Source organism: Prionailurus bengalensis, chromosome A2, assembly GCF_016509475.1.
Source record: "Prionailurus bengalensis isolate Pbe53 chromosome A2, Fcat_Pben_1.1_paternal_pri, whole genome shotgun sequence".
Lineage (NCBI taxonomy): Eukaryota > Metazoa > Chordata > Mammalia > Carnivora > Felidae > Prionailurus > Prionailurus bengalensis.
This window is the reverse complement of record NC_057348.1, coordinates 15608774-15626582: the sequence shown is the minus strand read 5'-3', so window position 1 is coordinate 15626582 and position 17809 is coordinate 15608774. Positions and strand designations below refer to the sequence as shown.

General features: G+C 50.9%; 1 protein-coding gene across 1 annotated transcript in view; it reads right to left on the bottom strand.

Moving 5' to 3' along the window:
- The window catches only part of LIMD1 (LIM domain containing 1), a 71241-nt gene that overhangs the window by 38153 nt on the left and 15279 nt on the right, over window positions 1–17809 (bottom strand). The window contains exon 2 of the mRNA XM_043587213.1: window positions 1038–1139. Coding sequence (XP_043443148.1) covers window positions 1038–1139 — 102 coding nt within the window. The remainder of the gene's footprint in view (window positions 1–1037; window positions 1140–17809) is intronic.

Genomic DNA, 17809 nt, shown 5'->3' with positions numbered 1-17809 from the left:
AGGTCATGATCTCATGGTTCATGAGTTTGAGCCCCCCATCAGGCTCTGGGCTGGCATCATGGAGCCTTTTTGGGATTCTCTCTCCTTTCTCCCTGCCCCTCCCCTGTGTGCTCGCTATCTTTCTCTCTCTCTCAAAAATAAATAAATAAACTTTAAAAAAAAGAAAAAGAAAGAAAATCTCCTAGGGAATTCTAGTGAAGAGCCAGGATTGAGAACCACTGGGCCAGATAACAAGACCCCTTTGTCCCAGACGCTCCGGCTTTATCGTACTGTTTCCTTGTCATTGATAGCCGCTAGCCTCAGCATAGGACCAGAGAACATCAGCGGGGCGTTTTCTAAAAAATCCTCCTCAAAATTAACCTTCGGTAGAGACCATAAAACAAGCACAATTCCTGATCTGGTCAGACTTGGCAAACATCCCGAATGGGCTAGAATCTTCCACTGCGCTTGCCATCAACCCAATGAGCGGTCCGCGGGGCTGAGCACAGGCCTGGTCTCCTAATTTGCGTGTACGGAGTGGAGAGGCCTTTAGGCGTGTGCGCTCACAGGCACTGACGCCTTGGTGCACACACGGGCATTCATGCACACGCTCACACTTCACACCCACAGAGGAGCCTCCAAATCAAAGAGTGGGGTCCCAGCATTATAAAAGGGCCCCGCCTCCCACTGGAGTAACTGACGGACTTTCGATGGGCTGGTCCCACGGTGGGGGAGGTGACGGACAATGGGGCAGATGATGGAGGATCCCAACGCTTTCCCCCCCAACCCTTCTGAGACCTCTGATAGGCGTTACAAACCTGACGTTATCACAGGTTGCTTGGAACCCACTTATCGCTTCCCCAAGGCCGGCCCCGGGCAATCGTTGGCACGTCTCCTCCCTCCGATGGGCCCTGGGCTGGGGGCTCCCGAGGCCCCCGACCTGCCTTTCTGTGGCACTGTGGAAGGCCTGGGTCAAGTGTCTCGAGGATGGATGCTCTCCCCTGTCCTCCCTTTCTTGGTCCCCATGGTCCCTGTCCCCCCACGTGCCCCACACTTACTGCAGGCCGCACAGGTGAAGCACGCATCGTGGTAGAGGTTCCCCATGGCCTGGCAGGCCTGGCCGGCCCCGAACACCCCTTTGCTGCATTTCACACAGGCTCCTGCAAAGTAAGAACACGCCAGTGAGTCGGGGCGAGAGACAGAGTAAACTGAGTCATAGAAAAGCCAATGAACAAAGCGAGATGCCTGTCCCTCCCCATAACCGGACCATCACCAAATCCAGTGGATTACTCCCTTGAGATCGTGCTCTCTCTCTCTCTCTCTCTCTCTCTCTCTCTCTCTCTCTCTCTCCATCAGCTTTTCAACTCCAGGAGCTGGCCTTCAGAACCCCACTCCCGAGCCCCATGCCGACCTCCATAATGGCGTGCTGATATTCAGAAAAATCTCTGCTTTGCCGATCTACGCCCCAGCCCAAAGCTTTCAAAGGCCCCCACTGTTTATCAGATGCATCCAAAAACACCGCACCATGATCATAACCTGCCAAGCACGCGGGTCGGGCGATTTCAACAAAATCCTTTCCTTCAATTCTCAATGGGAACCAACTAGGGTTGACAATCCTCACTTTTTTTTTTTAAGTATATTCATGTATTTTGAGAAAGAGACAGAGAATCCCAAGCAGGCTCTGCCGGCACAGAGGCCGGCGTGGGGCTCGAACTTACGAACTGTGAGATCATGACCTGAGCTGAAATCATGAGTCAGACACTACTGAGTCACCCAGGTGCCCTGATGAGCCTCACTTTTTGCAGACATATCAGGCCCCCAGCCCCACGTCTGGCAGGCTGCAAGGCCATGGCCCTTCCCTGCCCCTCACCTCCAAACAAGCTCCCTCCAGGGTCCCAGCTCTCAGCCTTTGCTCACAGGCTCCCCTGCCGGGCACCCTACACCCACCCTTTGCCCCTTCAAGTCCCCAGGCCTCCCTCCCTCTCCCCTCTCCGGCTCTGACGGCAACGTGATGAAACAGAAATTAGCCTCTAACCTTTAGCCTCCCCGCCCACTCGATTCCCACGGGGCGTGAGTTAACCTGGAAACTTCTGGGAGCATCACTTCTCAATGAGGAACACCTGCATGTTCCCAGGAGTGGCCGACGGCCGTAAAGGCCGCTCTGCAAACCACCAAGTTCACTGGAGTTGGTCCTGCCTCAGCTACAAAGCTGTCTATCGAGCCCGCTCCCCAACTAGAACCCCACAATCCATGCACTATGTGACTAGGGCAGATCATTTGAACTCCCCACCGTCTGGGGTTTCACCCGTAGGGTGGGATGATGGCAGCCCCTGGCAGGTTTACGGGGAGAGGACACGCCAAGAGTACCTGGTACAGCACCCTCCACTTGGCAGACGTTCAATGCCAGGCACACACGTAACAAGGATGCAATAACGCTACTGTGTTCAGCAAAAAGTTGCTTCCACGTCAAACGGGCTCTTTAAGAAGTTCCAGTCGTCCCAGGATCGTACTCTGTGAGTAAGCGGGAAGTCTCTCTGTCTAGACCAACCCAGAATCTCTGCGGCTGTAGCCCAGGCTCTGGGCCAGTCCACATAAAGGAGTCGCTGGGGCTTCCTTTTCAAAGAACTTCATTGCAGTCAAATGAAAAACATCACAGTTATGTAAATGATGCATGAAATTAAAACAAAAATTCAGGGAGTAAATATGCCAAAATACAAAGAGGGGTTGCTTGGGGCGCCTGGGTGGCGCAGTCGGTTGGGCGTCCGACTTCAGCCAGGTCACGATCTCGCGGTCCGTGAGTTCAAGCCCCGCGTCAGGCTCTGGGCTGATGGCTCGAAGTCTGGAGCCTGTTTCTGATTCTGTGTCTCCCTCTCTCTCTGCCCCTCCCCTGTTCATGCTCTGTCTCTCTCTGTCCCAAAAATAAATAAATGTTGAAAAAAAAAATTAAAAAAAAAAAAAAAAAAAACATATCTGGGGGGTGCCTGGGTGGTGCAGTCGGTTAAGCGTCCGACTTCAGCCAGGTCACGATCTCACGGTCCGTGAGTTCGAGCCCCGCGTCAGGCTCTGGGCTGATGGCTCAGAGCCTGGAGCCTGTTTCCGATTCTGTGTCTCCCTCTCTCTCTGCCCCTCCCCCGTTCATGCTCTGTCTCTCTCTGTCCCAAAAATAAATAAATGTTGAAAAAAAAAAAAGAAGACTTCATTATTTGCTGACAGTTGTTTTTTTTTTTTTTTTAAGAGAAAATTCACAAACGGCGAAATGCACAAACGGAAAGTCTACCATCCGATGAGTTTTGACAAATGACCTACATCAGGCAAGCCCCGGCCAAGATACAGAATATTTCCAACACCCTCGCAAACTCCCCAGTGCCCTTCCCGTCCATCTTCAGCAAATGTGATCCTGAAGAAGAAACGCTCTCTAAAAAAAAAACCCATCAAATATCAGGCCACGGGATGGTATTAACTATACTACTCGGTATTCCCGCGATCCACTTCCAGACAAGTGTCCCAAGCCCGCTGACCGACCTGACCGGAGCTCGCTACGACAAGCAACAAAGGCTGGCGCGTCAGGCAGCCGCGAAAGCACAGTCAAAGCAGACCATCCACGAACCGGATGGAAGGGTCAAAGCCCCGGGACTATAACTCTGTTCACAAACACGGAACAAAACCACGGCCGAGGCGGCATCACTTCTTCCCCGTTAACCACGGTGACCTCGTGGCTTAAGCCGCCGTAGCGATGCAGAGAGCGGAGGAGGGTGAGACGCAGAGGTGTGGGCAGCCCTTCTATCTGTGCACGGGGCGGACGCGGGAAGAGGCCAGCCTCCCATCGAGGACGTGCGCTCATCTTGTTTGGATCTGGGGAATGGGATCAGATGCCCTCTCCCACCCCCGCTCGTAAAGCCAATGGCAGGAGGACAGCGTCATCGAGTGGACAAGAACAGGTGCACGGGCCACCCGGGGGTTTCCTGCTACTTTAGCACGGCGGCTCGGGTCTTTCTCGCTCCCCGTAGCCGGCACAGCAACGCTCTCCTCTGGTTTCCTCTTCGCCCGAGGGCTCTGACCTACTGACTTCTGCTTCCCGGGAACTTTCTCTTACTCCAGCAGCCCGCATCCTCCGGGCTCGGATCCCACCACTCGGATCATCCAGCACCGACACAAAGCAAGGAAGGAAGGCGTTGATGCTCCAAGCCGTCGGTCACAGAGCGAGGAAGAGCCCATAAGAAGCCAGGTAGGTGGGAAAGCATTTCATCCTCGTGCCTTGTGGTAAATGCACAGAAAAGTACTTCACGGGGGCGCCTGGGTGGCTCAGCTGGGTGAGCGCTGACCTCGGCTCAGCTCATGATCTCCCGGTTGGTGAGTTGGAGCCCCACATCGGGCTCACTGCTGTCAGCACAGAGCCTGCTTTGGATCCTCTGCCCCCTCCCTCTGTTCCTCTCCCTGCTCGCTCTCTCTCAAAAATAAAGAAAATGTAAAAAGAAAGAGAGGGGGAGAAAAAAAGAAAATAAAAAAGTACTTCATGGGCAGGAAATAGATCTAGTCTTCCTTTGCGAGGGGCAAAAAAGTAAATTTCATATTCTAGGGAATAATGTACCTACCAGACCCTGCGCTGGGAGTTTTCATCCCTTTCTCAAAGCCAAGTTCTAGAAAAGTGCTGTAACTTGCAGAAGAGCACACGGTCTGGGAGATGTGACACGAGCCCACGTTCTAACTCAAAGGTCCCATTATCCCTGCCGCGTTGGAGGCTGTGGGGGTTCCTGCCACACTCAGAAAAAAAGAGGGCTCCTTCCTCACCCTCAACAAACCACATGCTCAGGGATGCGGCCCCAAGCCCAGCCCGGCCCCGGAGCTCCCACTGACCACCCTGGCCCACCACTCATTCTGCCCTATCCCCAAGTGCACAGGCTGTCTTCCCGTCTGGGACCCCAGCCACAGCCCCCCCACCCCCACCCCCCGCCGCCTCCCTTTGCAATGCAGACCCTCACTTAGCTCCTCCTGCCCTCCTGGAGGGACACTGCCACCGAAGCATTCAGCCCACAGATACTTCTCTGTCACTCACTCAGAACCAGGCTCCCGCTAGATGCCGGCAAGATGACAGTGAGCAAGGTGACAGTCCTCAGGGAGCCGTCACCCAGGGATGCGGGGAACCAGAATCTGCCACCTCTGATAGCTGAGCTGACCAATCCCACCTACGGTCCTGCACTGTGAGTTCACTAAGTGCGCAGGGCTGGGGACAGGCTCCAGCTCATGAAATCAGATATACATATATATCTGATTATTATATTATTATTATTATATATTATATATATTATTATTATATATTATATTATATTATATAATATAATATTATATTATATTATATATAATAATATATATAATATTATATTATATATATTATTATTATATTATATTATTATTATATACATATATAATATATATAAATCATATATATAAATCATATATATATAAATCATATATATAAATCATATATATATACATATGTATACGTATATATAATATATATACGTATATATATAACATATATATACGTATATATATTTTATATATATATATAATATATATATATATTATATATATATACTGGTCTCTGTCCCCGTTCCTTCTAACATTGGGTCTATGACCCCAGTTCCTGACACAGGGCTCCCAAATCCCTTGGAGTTTCTTAGGCGGCGGGAACGTCTTTTGTTCTAACCAGGCAACTCTCGGTGGGCTCCTGGATGGGGGCTGGTCACTGGAAAGACCGAGCCGTGATAAGAAGCTCGGAACGTTCTGCCCCAGCCCCATCCTTCAGAGAGGAGAGAGGGGCTGGAAAACGAGTTAACGATCCATCCTGCCTACATGAAGCTGCCATAAAAATCCCCAAAGCACGGGGTTCAGAGAGCTTCTGGGCTGACTCCACAGGGCAGGGGCTCCTGGGCTCGGGCCCCTCCCGGACCCCGCCTTAAGTATCCCTTCACCCCACTGTTCATCCGTATCCTTTATCATGCACGTTATTATAAAATAAACTGGCGGGCATGCTTCCCTGAGTTCTGTGAGCTGTGCTAGCGAATGATCAAACCTGAGGAGGGGGCCGTGGGGACTCGGATTTATTACCGACAGGTAGATGGTGTCAGAATTGAACGGAATCTTGCGACGGCCAGCGGGTCGGGGTGGGAAGGGCCCCCAGACCTGATGTCCCGGCGTCACGAGTATGAGTGGCAGCAGGTAGAGGGAAGAAACGCAAGTGAGTTCTTACAAAGCAGGGCTCAGCAAGAAGAAAGGCCACCAGACCCCTCTGCTTTCACGTGGCCCCTCAGCTATAGGATTTTAGAGAAATGTCCAACAACAACAACAACAACAAAAGAAAATGTCATCACGTGTCACTATCGTCATCTGAGCGCGTCAACCAGGAAGAAAGGGAGGGAAAGAAGGAACCAAATGTTTAGAAGAGAGGAAGGGATATGCATTTCTCCCCCTGCAGTTAGACTTTACTGCCTGAAACCCGTTCCCCAAACCATGGCCGGAGGGACCTCTTTGAAAACAGCTTTCAGGAGGTGGCGGTTACATATAATAAATGTCACACACCTGAAGTGTACAAGTTGATAAGATTTATAAAAAATTTTTTAATGTTTCTTTTTGAGAGACAGAGAGAGACTGAGTGCGAGTGGGGGGTGGGGAGGGGGCAGAGAGAGAGGGAGACACAGAGTCCGAAGCGGGCTCCAGGCTCCGAGCTGTCAGCACAGAGCCCGACACGGGGCTCGAACTTACGGACCGCGAGATCATGACCTGAGCCGAAGTCGGCCACTTAACCGACTGAGCCACCCAGGCGCCCCTCAGTTTGTGTTTTCTAGAGGTTCTACAAGTGGACTCTAGAATATGTACTCTCTTCTTACCCAGTTTTCTTCACTCGGCATAATTATTTTGAGATTCACCCGTGTCGTCACACGAAGAGTTCATTCTTTCTCGGCACTGAGCAGTATTCCATTGCCTGGATATACCACGGCCTGTTTATCCGCTCCCCTGATGACAGAGGTCTGTGGCGTCTCCAGTTGGGGGCTGTTACAAAAAAAGCTGCTTAGGGGCGCCTGGGTGGCGCAGTCGGTTAAGCGTCCGACTTCAGCCAGGTCACGATCTCGCGGTCCGTGAGTTCGAGCCCCGCGTCGGGCTCTGTGCTGACCGCTCAGAGCCTGAAGCCTGTTTCCGATTCTGTGTCTCCCTCTCTCTCTGCCCCTCCCCTGTTCATGCTCTGTCTCTCTCTGTCCCAAAAATAAATAAAAACGTTGAAAAAAAAATTAAAAAAAAAAAACAAAAAAACAAAAAAAGTTGCTTGTATACAAGTGTCTGTATAGAAATGTATTTCCTTTTTTTCTCGGGTAAAGAAAGACCTAGGAGTGGAACGGCTGGGTCTTACGATAAGCGTATGTTTAACCTCTTAAGAAGACGCCAGACTGTTTTCCAGAGAAATTCTAACATCTTACAGCCCCACCAGCAGCTTGTTAGAGTTCTAATTTCTCTGCATCCTTGCCAACACTTGGAATGACAGTCTTTTTAATTTCATCCATTCGAAGAGGTCCATAGTGCTGTCTCCTTGTGGTTTCAGTTTCTTTTCCCTACTGACTAACGGTGTCGTACCTGAGCACCTCCCCGTGTGTTGACTTACCATCCTGCACCTTCTCTGGTGAAGGCTCTGTCCTAATCTTTGGCCCATTTTTCTTCTTTTTGTTGAGCTGTGAGGATTCCCTTTATAATGGGGCTATGAGCCCTTTATCAGACACACGCCTGGTAAAGATTTTGCTAGAGTCCTATCAACTGTCGCTGCCTTTGTCTCCTCAGACTGTCAGCTGCATTTCTTTTTTTAAAAAAATTTTTTTTTTCAACGTTTATTTATTTTTGGGACAGAGAGAGACAGAGCATGAACGGGCGAGGGGCAGAGAGAGAGGGAGACACAGAATCGGAAACAGGCTCCAGGCTCTGAGCCATCAGCCCAGAGCCCGACGCGGGGCTTGAACTCACGGACCGCGAGATCGTGACCTGGCTGAAGTCGGACACTTAACCGACTGCGCCACCCAGGCGCCCCTGTCAGCTGCATTTCAACACACAGAGTTCACCGGGCTCTGCCTCAACTTCTCCCTCCCTGTGTGCAGTGTGGACACTCTCTCAAGCTAGCACGCTGCAACAACCAGAGGGCTCGTCTCATTTCCTTCCCGTCTCTCAAGAATCACCACCCTGGGGACGCCCGGGGGGCTCAGTCGGTTAAGCGTCTGACTCTTGGTTTCATCTCAGGTCATGGTCTCACAGTTCGTGGGTTCAAGCCCAGAGTCAGCTCTGTGCTGGCAGTATGGAGCCTGCTTGGGATTCTCTCTCTCTCTCTTCTCTCTCTCTCTCCTCTCTCTCTGCCCCTCCCCCGCTCATGCTTGCCCTCTCTCAAAATAAATAAACCTAAAACAAATCTTAAAAAAAAAAAACCAATAGATCGGGGTGATTTTTTTTTTAACATGACATTTGTCAGTTTGGCTTATTTGCTTCTGGCACTTTTGTTAATAGAATTTATTTGTGAGACCAGTTTTAGGTTCACATTAAAATTGAGCAGAAGGGGGGCGCCTGGGTGGCGCAGTCGGTTAAGCGTCCGACTTCAGCCAGGTCACGATCTCGCGGTCCGGGAGTTCGAGCCCCGCGTCGGGCTCTGGGCTGATGGCTCAGAGCCTGGAGCCTGTTTCCGATTCTGTGTCTCCCTTGCTCTCTGCCCCTCCCCCGTTCATGCTCTGTCTCTCTCTGTCCCAAAAATAAATAAACGTTGAAAAAAAAAATTTAAATAAAAAAAATAAATTAAAAAAAATTGAGCAGAAGGGGGCGCGCCTGGGAGGCTCAGTTGGTTAAGCGTCCGACTTCGGCTCAGGTCATGATCTCCCGATTCGTGGGTTCGAACCCTGCACTGGGCTCTGTGCTGACAGCTCAGGGCCTGGAGCCTGCTTCCGATTCTGTGTCTCCCTCTCTGCCCCTCCCCTGCTCACGCTCTGTCTGTCTCTCTCTCTCAAACATAAGTAAACATTAAAACTTTTTTTTTTAATAAAAATAAAAATAAAATTGAGCAGAAGGTACAGAGAGTCTCCGTATTTTCTTGCCCCACGCGCATGCTCGGCCTCCCCCACTATCACTATCCCCCCACCACAGCGCTACATTGGTTCCAACTGATGGACCTACGCTGACACATCATCACCCAAAGTCTGTAGTTTACAGAGGTGTTGACCACCCAGTGGGTTTGGACAAAAGGAGAATGACACGTAACCACCATTACAGCATCATACAGGAGAGTCTCACTGCCCTAAACATCTTCCGTGTTCCACCTAGTGCTCCCTCCCTCCCCCAACCCCTGGCAGCCACCGATCTTCTCACTGCCCCCATAGTTTCACTTCTCCAGAACGTCGTGGGAGTGGAATCGTACGGTATGTAGCCTTTTCAGATCGGTATCTCTTGCTCGGTAATACGCATTTACGATTCCTCCATGTTTTCCCACGGTTTGATAGCTCATTTCTGTTCAGCGCCGAATAAGATTCCATTGTCTGGATGGACCACAGTTCCAGGGACCTCCATCCTTCCAAGGGCCAAGGATGGACCGTCCGTTCACCCCCTGAAGGACGTCTGGGTCGCCTTCAAGCTTGGCCAATTACGAATACAGCTGCTATTGATATTCACGTAGCGGATGCTGGCGTGGACGTAAGTTTCAGTTCATTTGGAGAAATACCATGGGGCAAGACTGTTGGGTTGTATGGTAAGGGTATGTTTAGTTTGGTTTAAAAAAAAAAACCAAAACAACCATCCAACTGTCTTCCAAAGTGGCTGTATGGGATGCTTTTAAAGATCATAATATTCCCACAGGAAAGGGCAAGGACTAGGGACAGTTTCCTGTTTTAAATGATGTACAACGGGAGGCAAAGAGCCCCCGAGGATTATTCAAGCACTTCATCCGCCCGTCTGTTGCGGCCTGTGGCCCAGGTAGGGCTTACCTATTGGAAAATAAGCCTGCTGAGGGCAGAGGCCTGGCTTTCTACTTTAGCATCCCCACAAACACAAGGACAGCAGAGTGCCCCATACACGGCAGGTGCCAGATAAACGCTGAGTGCATTCAAACGGCAGAGGCAGGGGAGGGGAGGGGAGGGTGAGCCAGGTTCAGGAAAAGGGAAGAGAAGGCGCAGAGACAGGAAAGCCAGAGACACGCGCACAACTGTGGGATGATTAATGGGCCGCAACGAGCCAGCAGGGCCCGGAGGCGGGGACAGGACGCAGGGAAACTCCCGGGAGGGCCCCCTGGGACATGGGAAGTGACAGGAAGTGAAGTTCTGACCCAGGAGGTGTGTGTGGTGTTGGAGAAGGAGGATACTCTGCACACCGAAGGTAGGAGGCAGGATTCACCAGGGGCTGCAAGGGGCCAAGGTTTCCTCCATGGAGGCTCCAAGACGGTCACGGACCCATGTGGCTCAGACGTCCTGGGCCACTCCCCCGCCAGAACCTCCTGGAAGACAGGGCCCCTACCTCGACACAGGATCTGCCCCTCCCAGGCTAGCCGGGCTGTCATCCGGGAGGCCATAGTGGGCGGGCCAGGGCCTTGGGCGGTTGTCCAGAGCTTTCTCTCTTTTTTTTTTAATTTTTTAAGTTTATTTATTTATTTGGGGGGGGGGGAGGGGCAGAGAGAGAAGGGAAAAGAGAGAATCCCCAGCAGGCTCCGTGCTGCCAGCACAGAGCCCGACGTGGGGCTTGAACTCACGAACCACGAGATGGTGACCTGAGCCGAAACCGAGAATCAGATGCTTAACCGACTGAGCCCTCGTCCAGAGCTTTCTCTCCGGTCTTCCAGGTGATTAGCGGAAAAACCGGGCACCAGCGACAACCCCTACTAATGCTATGACGGATCGTAATGTCCTTAAGAAGCCAAAGCAATAAAACAGGCCTTCCTAAGAGCTTTCCAACTCTCCAGAAGGAAACAAACAAGTTTTACTACTACAGCAATTTGACATCTTATTATTACCATTACCACCACTGCCATTGTTTTGGCTGCAGGTTACCGGCACTGGAGAAACATAATTCAGGCTGGCTTCTCTGTGTGCACAGCAGTGGTTCTCAAAATGCTTAAAGCAGGAGAAACTTTTCTCAAAAAAAAAAAAGAAACAAACAAAAAACAAAAAAAAACACAGTGGAAACTCAACTACATATAACAGACACTAGGAAAACCACTCTGGTCTGGGTGGGACAGAGCCCACTCTCCCTCTGCCTCCTGGAACGTTCCAGCCCCTGTCCACAAGTTCCAGGAAGGCTATTTGAGAACCAATTACACAGGATAACTGACCGAATACAGACACCACCCAGCCTGGGCAGTGCTCCACGCAAAGTGGGTTATTCCAAACTGGTATTGACTGATCTCTCGCGCACCCACAGCCAAAGACAAACCAGGTTTAGGGCCACGGCACCTTCCCCACTCCTTGCAGAGGCTGGATTTACAAACAAGGAGGCCAGCAAAGCAGCCTTAGCGTGAGGTTTGGCCACAGGATTCCTGCCTCCTTCCTACGGACAGCCAGACAGAGGACCCCGCAGCCTTCCCTTACCTGAACGCACAGCCAACCCGGGTGATGACCAGGTTGGCACCTTTTGTTGTTATGATAAGGTTTGAAATAAGAAGGCTCCACCGGGCTAGCCCATGGGGAAGGCACCCCCCCCAGCTCACACCTGGGCCTCGTCCCATCCCGGTGAGTACCCCTCTCTCAGTTAGGAAGGGGCGCGTCTGGGAGCCGCCCGACCCCGCTGTGGCCATCACAGAACATCCTCTCTACTCCACCCGGATGCTGCGTGTCAGGTGGGATCGCACAGCCACGAACCACCTACTGTGCTGGAAAGGGATCCAGGCAAGGGTCAGGGCATCCGATCAAAGCTTGGGGGTTGGCAGGGAGGGGGCAGGTCTCCCTGGGGGCACATCTGAACAAGTTACTCTGGACACAAGTCGAGCAAGGTCTTGTCTTCAGCCGAAGGTTGCAGCCTGTGGACCTGGATGGCTCTGGGAGTCAACAGGTTCTGGAAGAGGGGCCAAGCTTTTGGGGCAGAGCTGGACCAATGACCCCGGCAACAGCCTCCCTCCTGGCCCCACGTAAGCTCACAAAAACCCCCAGAGGCAGTGGGTGCTGGGTCCTCTGGCCCATGCAGACGGTCACTTCTCTAGTCTGGCTATGCCGCTCAGTGCAGATGCCCACCATGACCTCTGAGACTCTGGTGCCAGTCTGGGGGCGTGGCCAAAGCACCTCAGAGGAGTCTAAGGGAACAGCCAAGGTCAAGAGCCATGGATGCAGGTAACACAACCAACTGCATTCCACCAGGTTCCCGGGCCTCTCCTGCCTCTGCCTTCTCTCCCATGCACCCCAAAGCTCCAGGGTCAGGCGGAGGGAACTCCCCCCAAGCCACAAAGGAAGTATTTAAGGCCACTCCGGGCTACGGGGTCATTGCGCCAGTCCGCTTTCTTCACTCCGAAAGCTGCTCAAAACCAGCGATGGCTTCGCCACATCGCGGTGGGGAAGGAAGTTTCCATCAGTTTCCCAATCACTGCAGACCAGAGCGAGCCTTGCCAGACTGCCTGCAGGTTCGCGCCTGCCCCAGGGCACCCCCGCTCTCTGGCCTCCAACCTTCCCTGCCCTCCGCTCCCCAGGGGTACACAGGGTTCAAGGCACACCCCCCCAGCAACCTTTCCCAAATCTGATCTGACGCGTAACGGCCACTCAGCACAGGAAACCGTGCTCTACCTTGTCAGGAGCCACGTGCACTGGGCCACCGGCGAAGAGGAAAAGCAATGAGAACAACGGGGTCGCCCAGCATGCCGAGAGAAGGGCATCTCTGTTCGCTGCTGGGGCAAGCCTGCATGTGGACAACACCTTCCGGAGGGCAGGGCGGCACAACGCACCCAAAGCCTTAAAAAACCTTCACCTTCACACCACTTGACCCAGCAATTTAAGATGATTTTTCCTAAGCAAAAAAAAAAAAAAAAAAAAAACATGCAGCCAAAGATGGGCGTGCACAGGGGCGGTGAGTAGCTTAGGGGCTGCCTGGCATGGGGGGGAGTGGGAGCAGGGAGACATCTGCTAATGGTGGGGTCTTGCTTTTGGGGGCGATAAAGGTGTTCTAAAATCAGATACTGGGGACGGCTGCCCAACTCTGACCATCCTAAAAACCGCTAAGTTGTCGACTTTCAAAGCGTGGGTTATGGGATGTGAATTACATCTCCACGAAGCTGTTAGGAAAGAAACAAGCAAGCTCACGAAAATGTTATTAAGACGCCGAAGCGTGCCAACCAGAAAAGAATATAAAACCCCAAATGCAGAGGGAGAGCTAAAGAAACGCTGGGCAACTTTTACGTATTCTAGAAGTTTTAACTATTCGAGAGCAGCACCGTCCAATAGGGCCTTTTCTGCGGTGGTGAGAATGTTCTACCCGCACTGTCCACGATGTCAGCTCTGGCAGCTACTGAGCAATGTGGCTAGGACACATAAGTAACTGAATCTGTAATTTCATTTCATTTTAATTAATTTACATTTAATCTTGATTAACTTAAACTTAATTTTAAATAGCCCCATGTGGTGGACAACACAGTCCTGCCCAATTCATCTTAAGACGTGAAAAATGTTCGTCATACAATGTTAAATGAAACAAAGGGAGAGGAGACCACCACCCAGTACGTAGTAGGTTGCTTTCTTTTCTTTTTCTTTAATATATTTACACAATGCAGATACGCTATGAAGAGCGGTTATGAGTGGTTTTTATTTTATTTTATTTAAAAAAATTTTTTTAAACGTTTTATTTTGAGAGACAGAGAGAGACAGAGCATGAGCAGGGAAGGGGCAGAGAGAGAGGGAGACACAGAATCCGAAGCAGGTTCCAGGCTCTGAGCTGTCAGCACAGAGCCCAACGCGGGGCTCGAACTCCCGAACCGTGAGATCATGACCTGAGCCTCAATCAAAAGTCGGATGCTTAACTGGCTGAGCCACCGCGCACCCCTTTTTCCTAAGCTCTTACGCATTTTTTTAAAACATTCTATAATGAAGCTATGTTACCTTCATATTCAGAAATAGTGGTGGGATTTTTTTTTTAAGACTTTAAAGAATGTTTTAAATTTAATGTGTATTCACCACATCATATTCCTGCTCAAAAATGCTCAGTCTCTGACACCTACGGGAAGAATTCAAAGTCCTCAGAGCACCCTGTGGCCTCACAGCCAGCCTATGCATGGAGTTGCTGACCCCACACCCACCCCGCCACCCCCAAGACTGTTCACCTTCCGGGGTCTTCTCATGTGATTTCAGACTTACAAAAAAAATTTTTTTAAGTACTGCAAAAGCTTCCTATATACCCTTTATCCAGATTTCCCAAATGTTAGTATTTACATGATTCCAATCACCAAAATTCAGAAAATTAACACTGATAAAACCCATACCTGCATATACATGTATGTATGCATATACACATATATGGATATGCGTATATGTATTAATCTACAGACCTTATTCAAATCTTACAAATTTTACCAACTGTCCCACTAATGTCCTTTTATCTGGACCAGGATCCCATCCCACACCCCAACCACAGACGACAGAGCAAGGCTGAGTGCAGGATGCACACTGGGTCCAGAAGGGATACTGAGGCACAGAGAGGCTCTGACGTAAGTTCACTCCAGAGCGAGACACCCCCACCTCAGACAACAGCCCAATGCCACAGCCACAGCTATCCAAGTGGAACCAGAAAGAAAAGGCTTTTGTTTTTTTTTTTTAAGGCAAAATAAAATCCTAAACTTTTTTCATTATAACACAAGGCTGGGGGCGCCTGGGTGGCTCAGTCGATTGAGTGTCCGACTTCGGCTCAGGTCATGATCTCACGGTTCGTGAGTTCGAGCCCCACGTCGGGCTCTGTGCCGACAGCTCAGAGCCCGGACCCTGCTTTGGATTCTGTGTCTCCCTCTCTCTCTGCCCCTCCCCCACTCACCCGGTCTCTCTCAAAAATAAATAAACAGTAAAAATGTTTAAAATAAATAAACACTTAAAAAAAAAGATTTTAGACGAACACAAGGCTGATTTAGAGATGCTTTAAATACGCATTCACCAAAGAAGGAAAAAGGGTGTCACAGAGAAGGAAAAGAACACGAAGGTGCTGGAAACTTCAAGCTGGGAGGGATGTCGGTGCTCTCCAATTTCCAGAGCCCTGGCTCCTTCTCTTCCGCCCGCTGCCCCAGGGAGTCAGGAGCAGGAGACCGCGGGCTGGGGAGGGTCTCCCCCTCCCGTGCCAGCTGGGAGGTATCACCACCCACACTTTGCCCCTGGGACAAACACAGAGTCTGGAAGCACACTTCTCTCGATTCTGCAGCTAACCCCATGCACGGCCTTGGATGAGTGACCTCCTTGCTCTGTCCCCATCTTCGAATCAGAAAACAATACTGGGCGCTCTGCGGGCCGCCGGAAACGTGAGATGGTGCTGGCAAAGCGCCGGGCACAGCCCTCCTTCCGTAACCGGCCCCACGCCTTGCGTGGGAACGACGTGGGGGGACTGGGTCCGAGCCCCCGCCACAAACCAGGGGCCTTCGCACCTGTCTGCTGCTCGACCGAGAGGCTAAGACGGGGCACGTCGTCAATTCCCCTTTCTGATCAAAGACACAATCATTGCTTCTGAGAATATGTCGTTTAGAATCTGTAGAGTAGGCCAGCCATCTGCAGTACAGACACAGACGTGATTTTGCTGAGTGAGGAACGGGAAGAAGGGCATGAGGATTCCTTCTGGGCTCAGGAGTGACAGGACCTGGTTTTGTTTTCACGGGATCGTCCCAGCTGCTGACGGGATCAGATCCTAAATTAGACTGCTTGCTGGCCAGACAGAAGAAAATTCTTTTTTTTTTTCTCTTTTAGGTTTTTTATTTATTTTGAGAAAAAGAGAGGGAGAGAGGGAGAGAAAGCAGGGCAGAAGCAGAGAAAGAGGGAGCGAGAGAACCCCAAGCAGGCTCCACGCTGGCAGCACAGAGCACGATGCGAGGCTGGAACTCACGAACCGTGAGCTCATGACCTGAGCCGAAACCAAGAATTGGACGCGTAACCGACGGACCACTCAGGTGCCCCCGGAAGGAAAGACTCTCTAACCACCAGAAGCAATCTCCCACTCTGGCTGCCCCTGAGAGAGAGCCCCCTCCCACTGCTGGTTCCCCAGAGGAACGAAGAGGGGTTGTTCGGAGGGTCCGGAGAAGAGCTTCCCGAGGCCCAGGGGGAGGAGGGGCCCCCAGCTCTCCATTCTGATCCTATGATCACCTGCAAAAAATTAAACTCTGGCCGGCCTTCAAAAAAATCAAGCCACCAGGGTGACACGAAGTCTCCCAGCAAGAACCAGAAACAAGCAACTCAAGAGGAAAAGGCTTCATTCGCTGGCTCCTGAGTTCTAGCTGTGTGTCCTCCCCTGGGGCCCTTCACCAGGATAATTCTCACCGGGGACTCACTGCTCCAACAAAGTTCACTCTCGTTCCCTCAGATGCCTAAAAATTAAACAGCTGTGTGTCAGAACAAAAGTCTCTCTTCACAGTGATTACCCCCAAGTGGAACGATCGGTCCCTTGTACATCATTTTTGTCGGCACAGAGTTTCTGACTTTCCCACAGTTAGTTGCGCGTGAGTTTTTGGAAATGGCAAAACCATGCAAGTGTTCCGCGTTAGTGAAAGCTGGTGGGAGAAAAAAAAAAAAAATCAAACCCTTCTGAGACCATAGTAACTACCAAAAAAGGGTTGAAAAATCGGCTGTGAAGACAGTTATTTTAACAGAAGGAATTAGAAGGGTGTCAGCCAAGTGCCCTCCTCACGGAGGAGCCAGTTTAGAAAGTAGCCAGCGGAGCCGAAAGAAACCCCCGAGACAGCGCATCGAGAAGGAAAGGGGGCGGGGGCTCTCACATACTGTTTGGGGGAAGGCTAAATGGCCCAGTCCCTTCAGAAAACTTTTTGGCAGCTGCTGAAAGAGTTAAACACACTCCTACTCTATGAGCCAGCGACTCCCCTCCTAGGTATTTACCCAGCAGAAGTGAAAGCGTATCTCGACACAAATGACCATAGCCGACTCCTCCTTCAGCCCCAGAAGGAAAGACAAACATTCCTCAATAGGGAAATGGAAAAACAAAGTGTGGTGTACTCACCGAATGGAATGCTACTTGGTTAAAAAGAAAACAAAAGAAAAAAAGACAAACACCTGACACACAGAAGCAACAGAGATGAATTTCACAGACATTCTCTGCGTGAACGGTGCCAGACGAAAGAGGACTACAGTCGATGCTCGATATTCGCGGTATAATGTTCCGTGAAGTCACCGCCAATGCCGAATGATCGAATAGTGAACATCGCCCCCCCCCCCCCCCCCCGGAGGAAATACAGGGTTAGGTTCCCGCCAGCCTCTGGTCGTAACACTGGCATCAACCAGTCAGTACATAACCTCGCTTTATCTGTGTTTCTGTTTAAAGACACCTTATTTAAAATTGTTTAATGTTTATTTTTGAGAGAGAGTGAGAAAGAGGAAGAGAAGGAGAGAGACAATGCACGAACAAGCAGGGGAGGGACACAGAGAGAGGGAGACACAGAATCCGAAGCAGGCTCCAGGCTCTGAGCTGTCAGCACAGAGCCCGATGAGGGGCTCGAACCCACAAACTAAGAGATCATGACCTGAGCCAAAGTCGGACACTCAACTGACTGAGCCACCCAGGCGCCCCTAAAGATGACTTATTTAACATATATTGTTGACTTCATTAACACTGAACTCACAGCCAACAGCATCAGGACATATGCCTGAGCGAA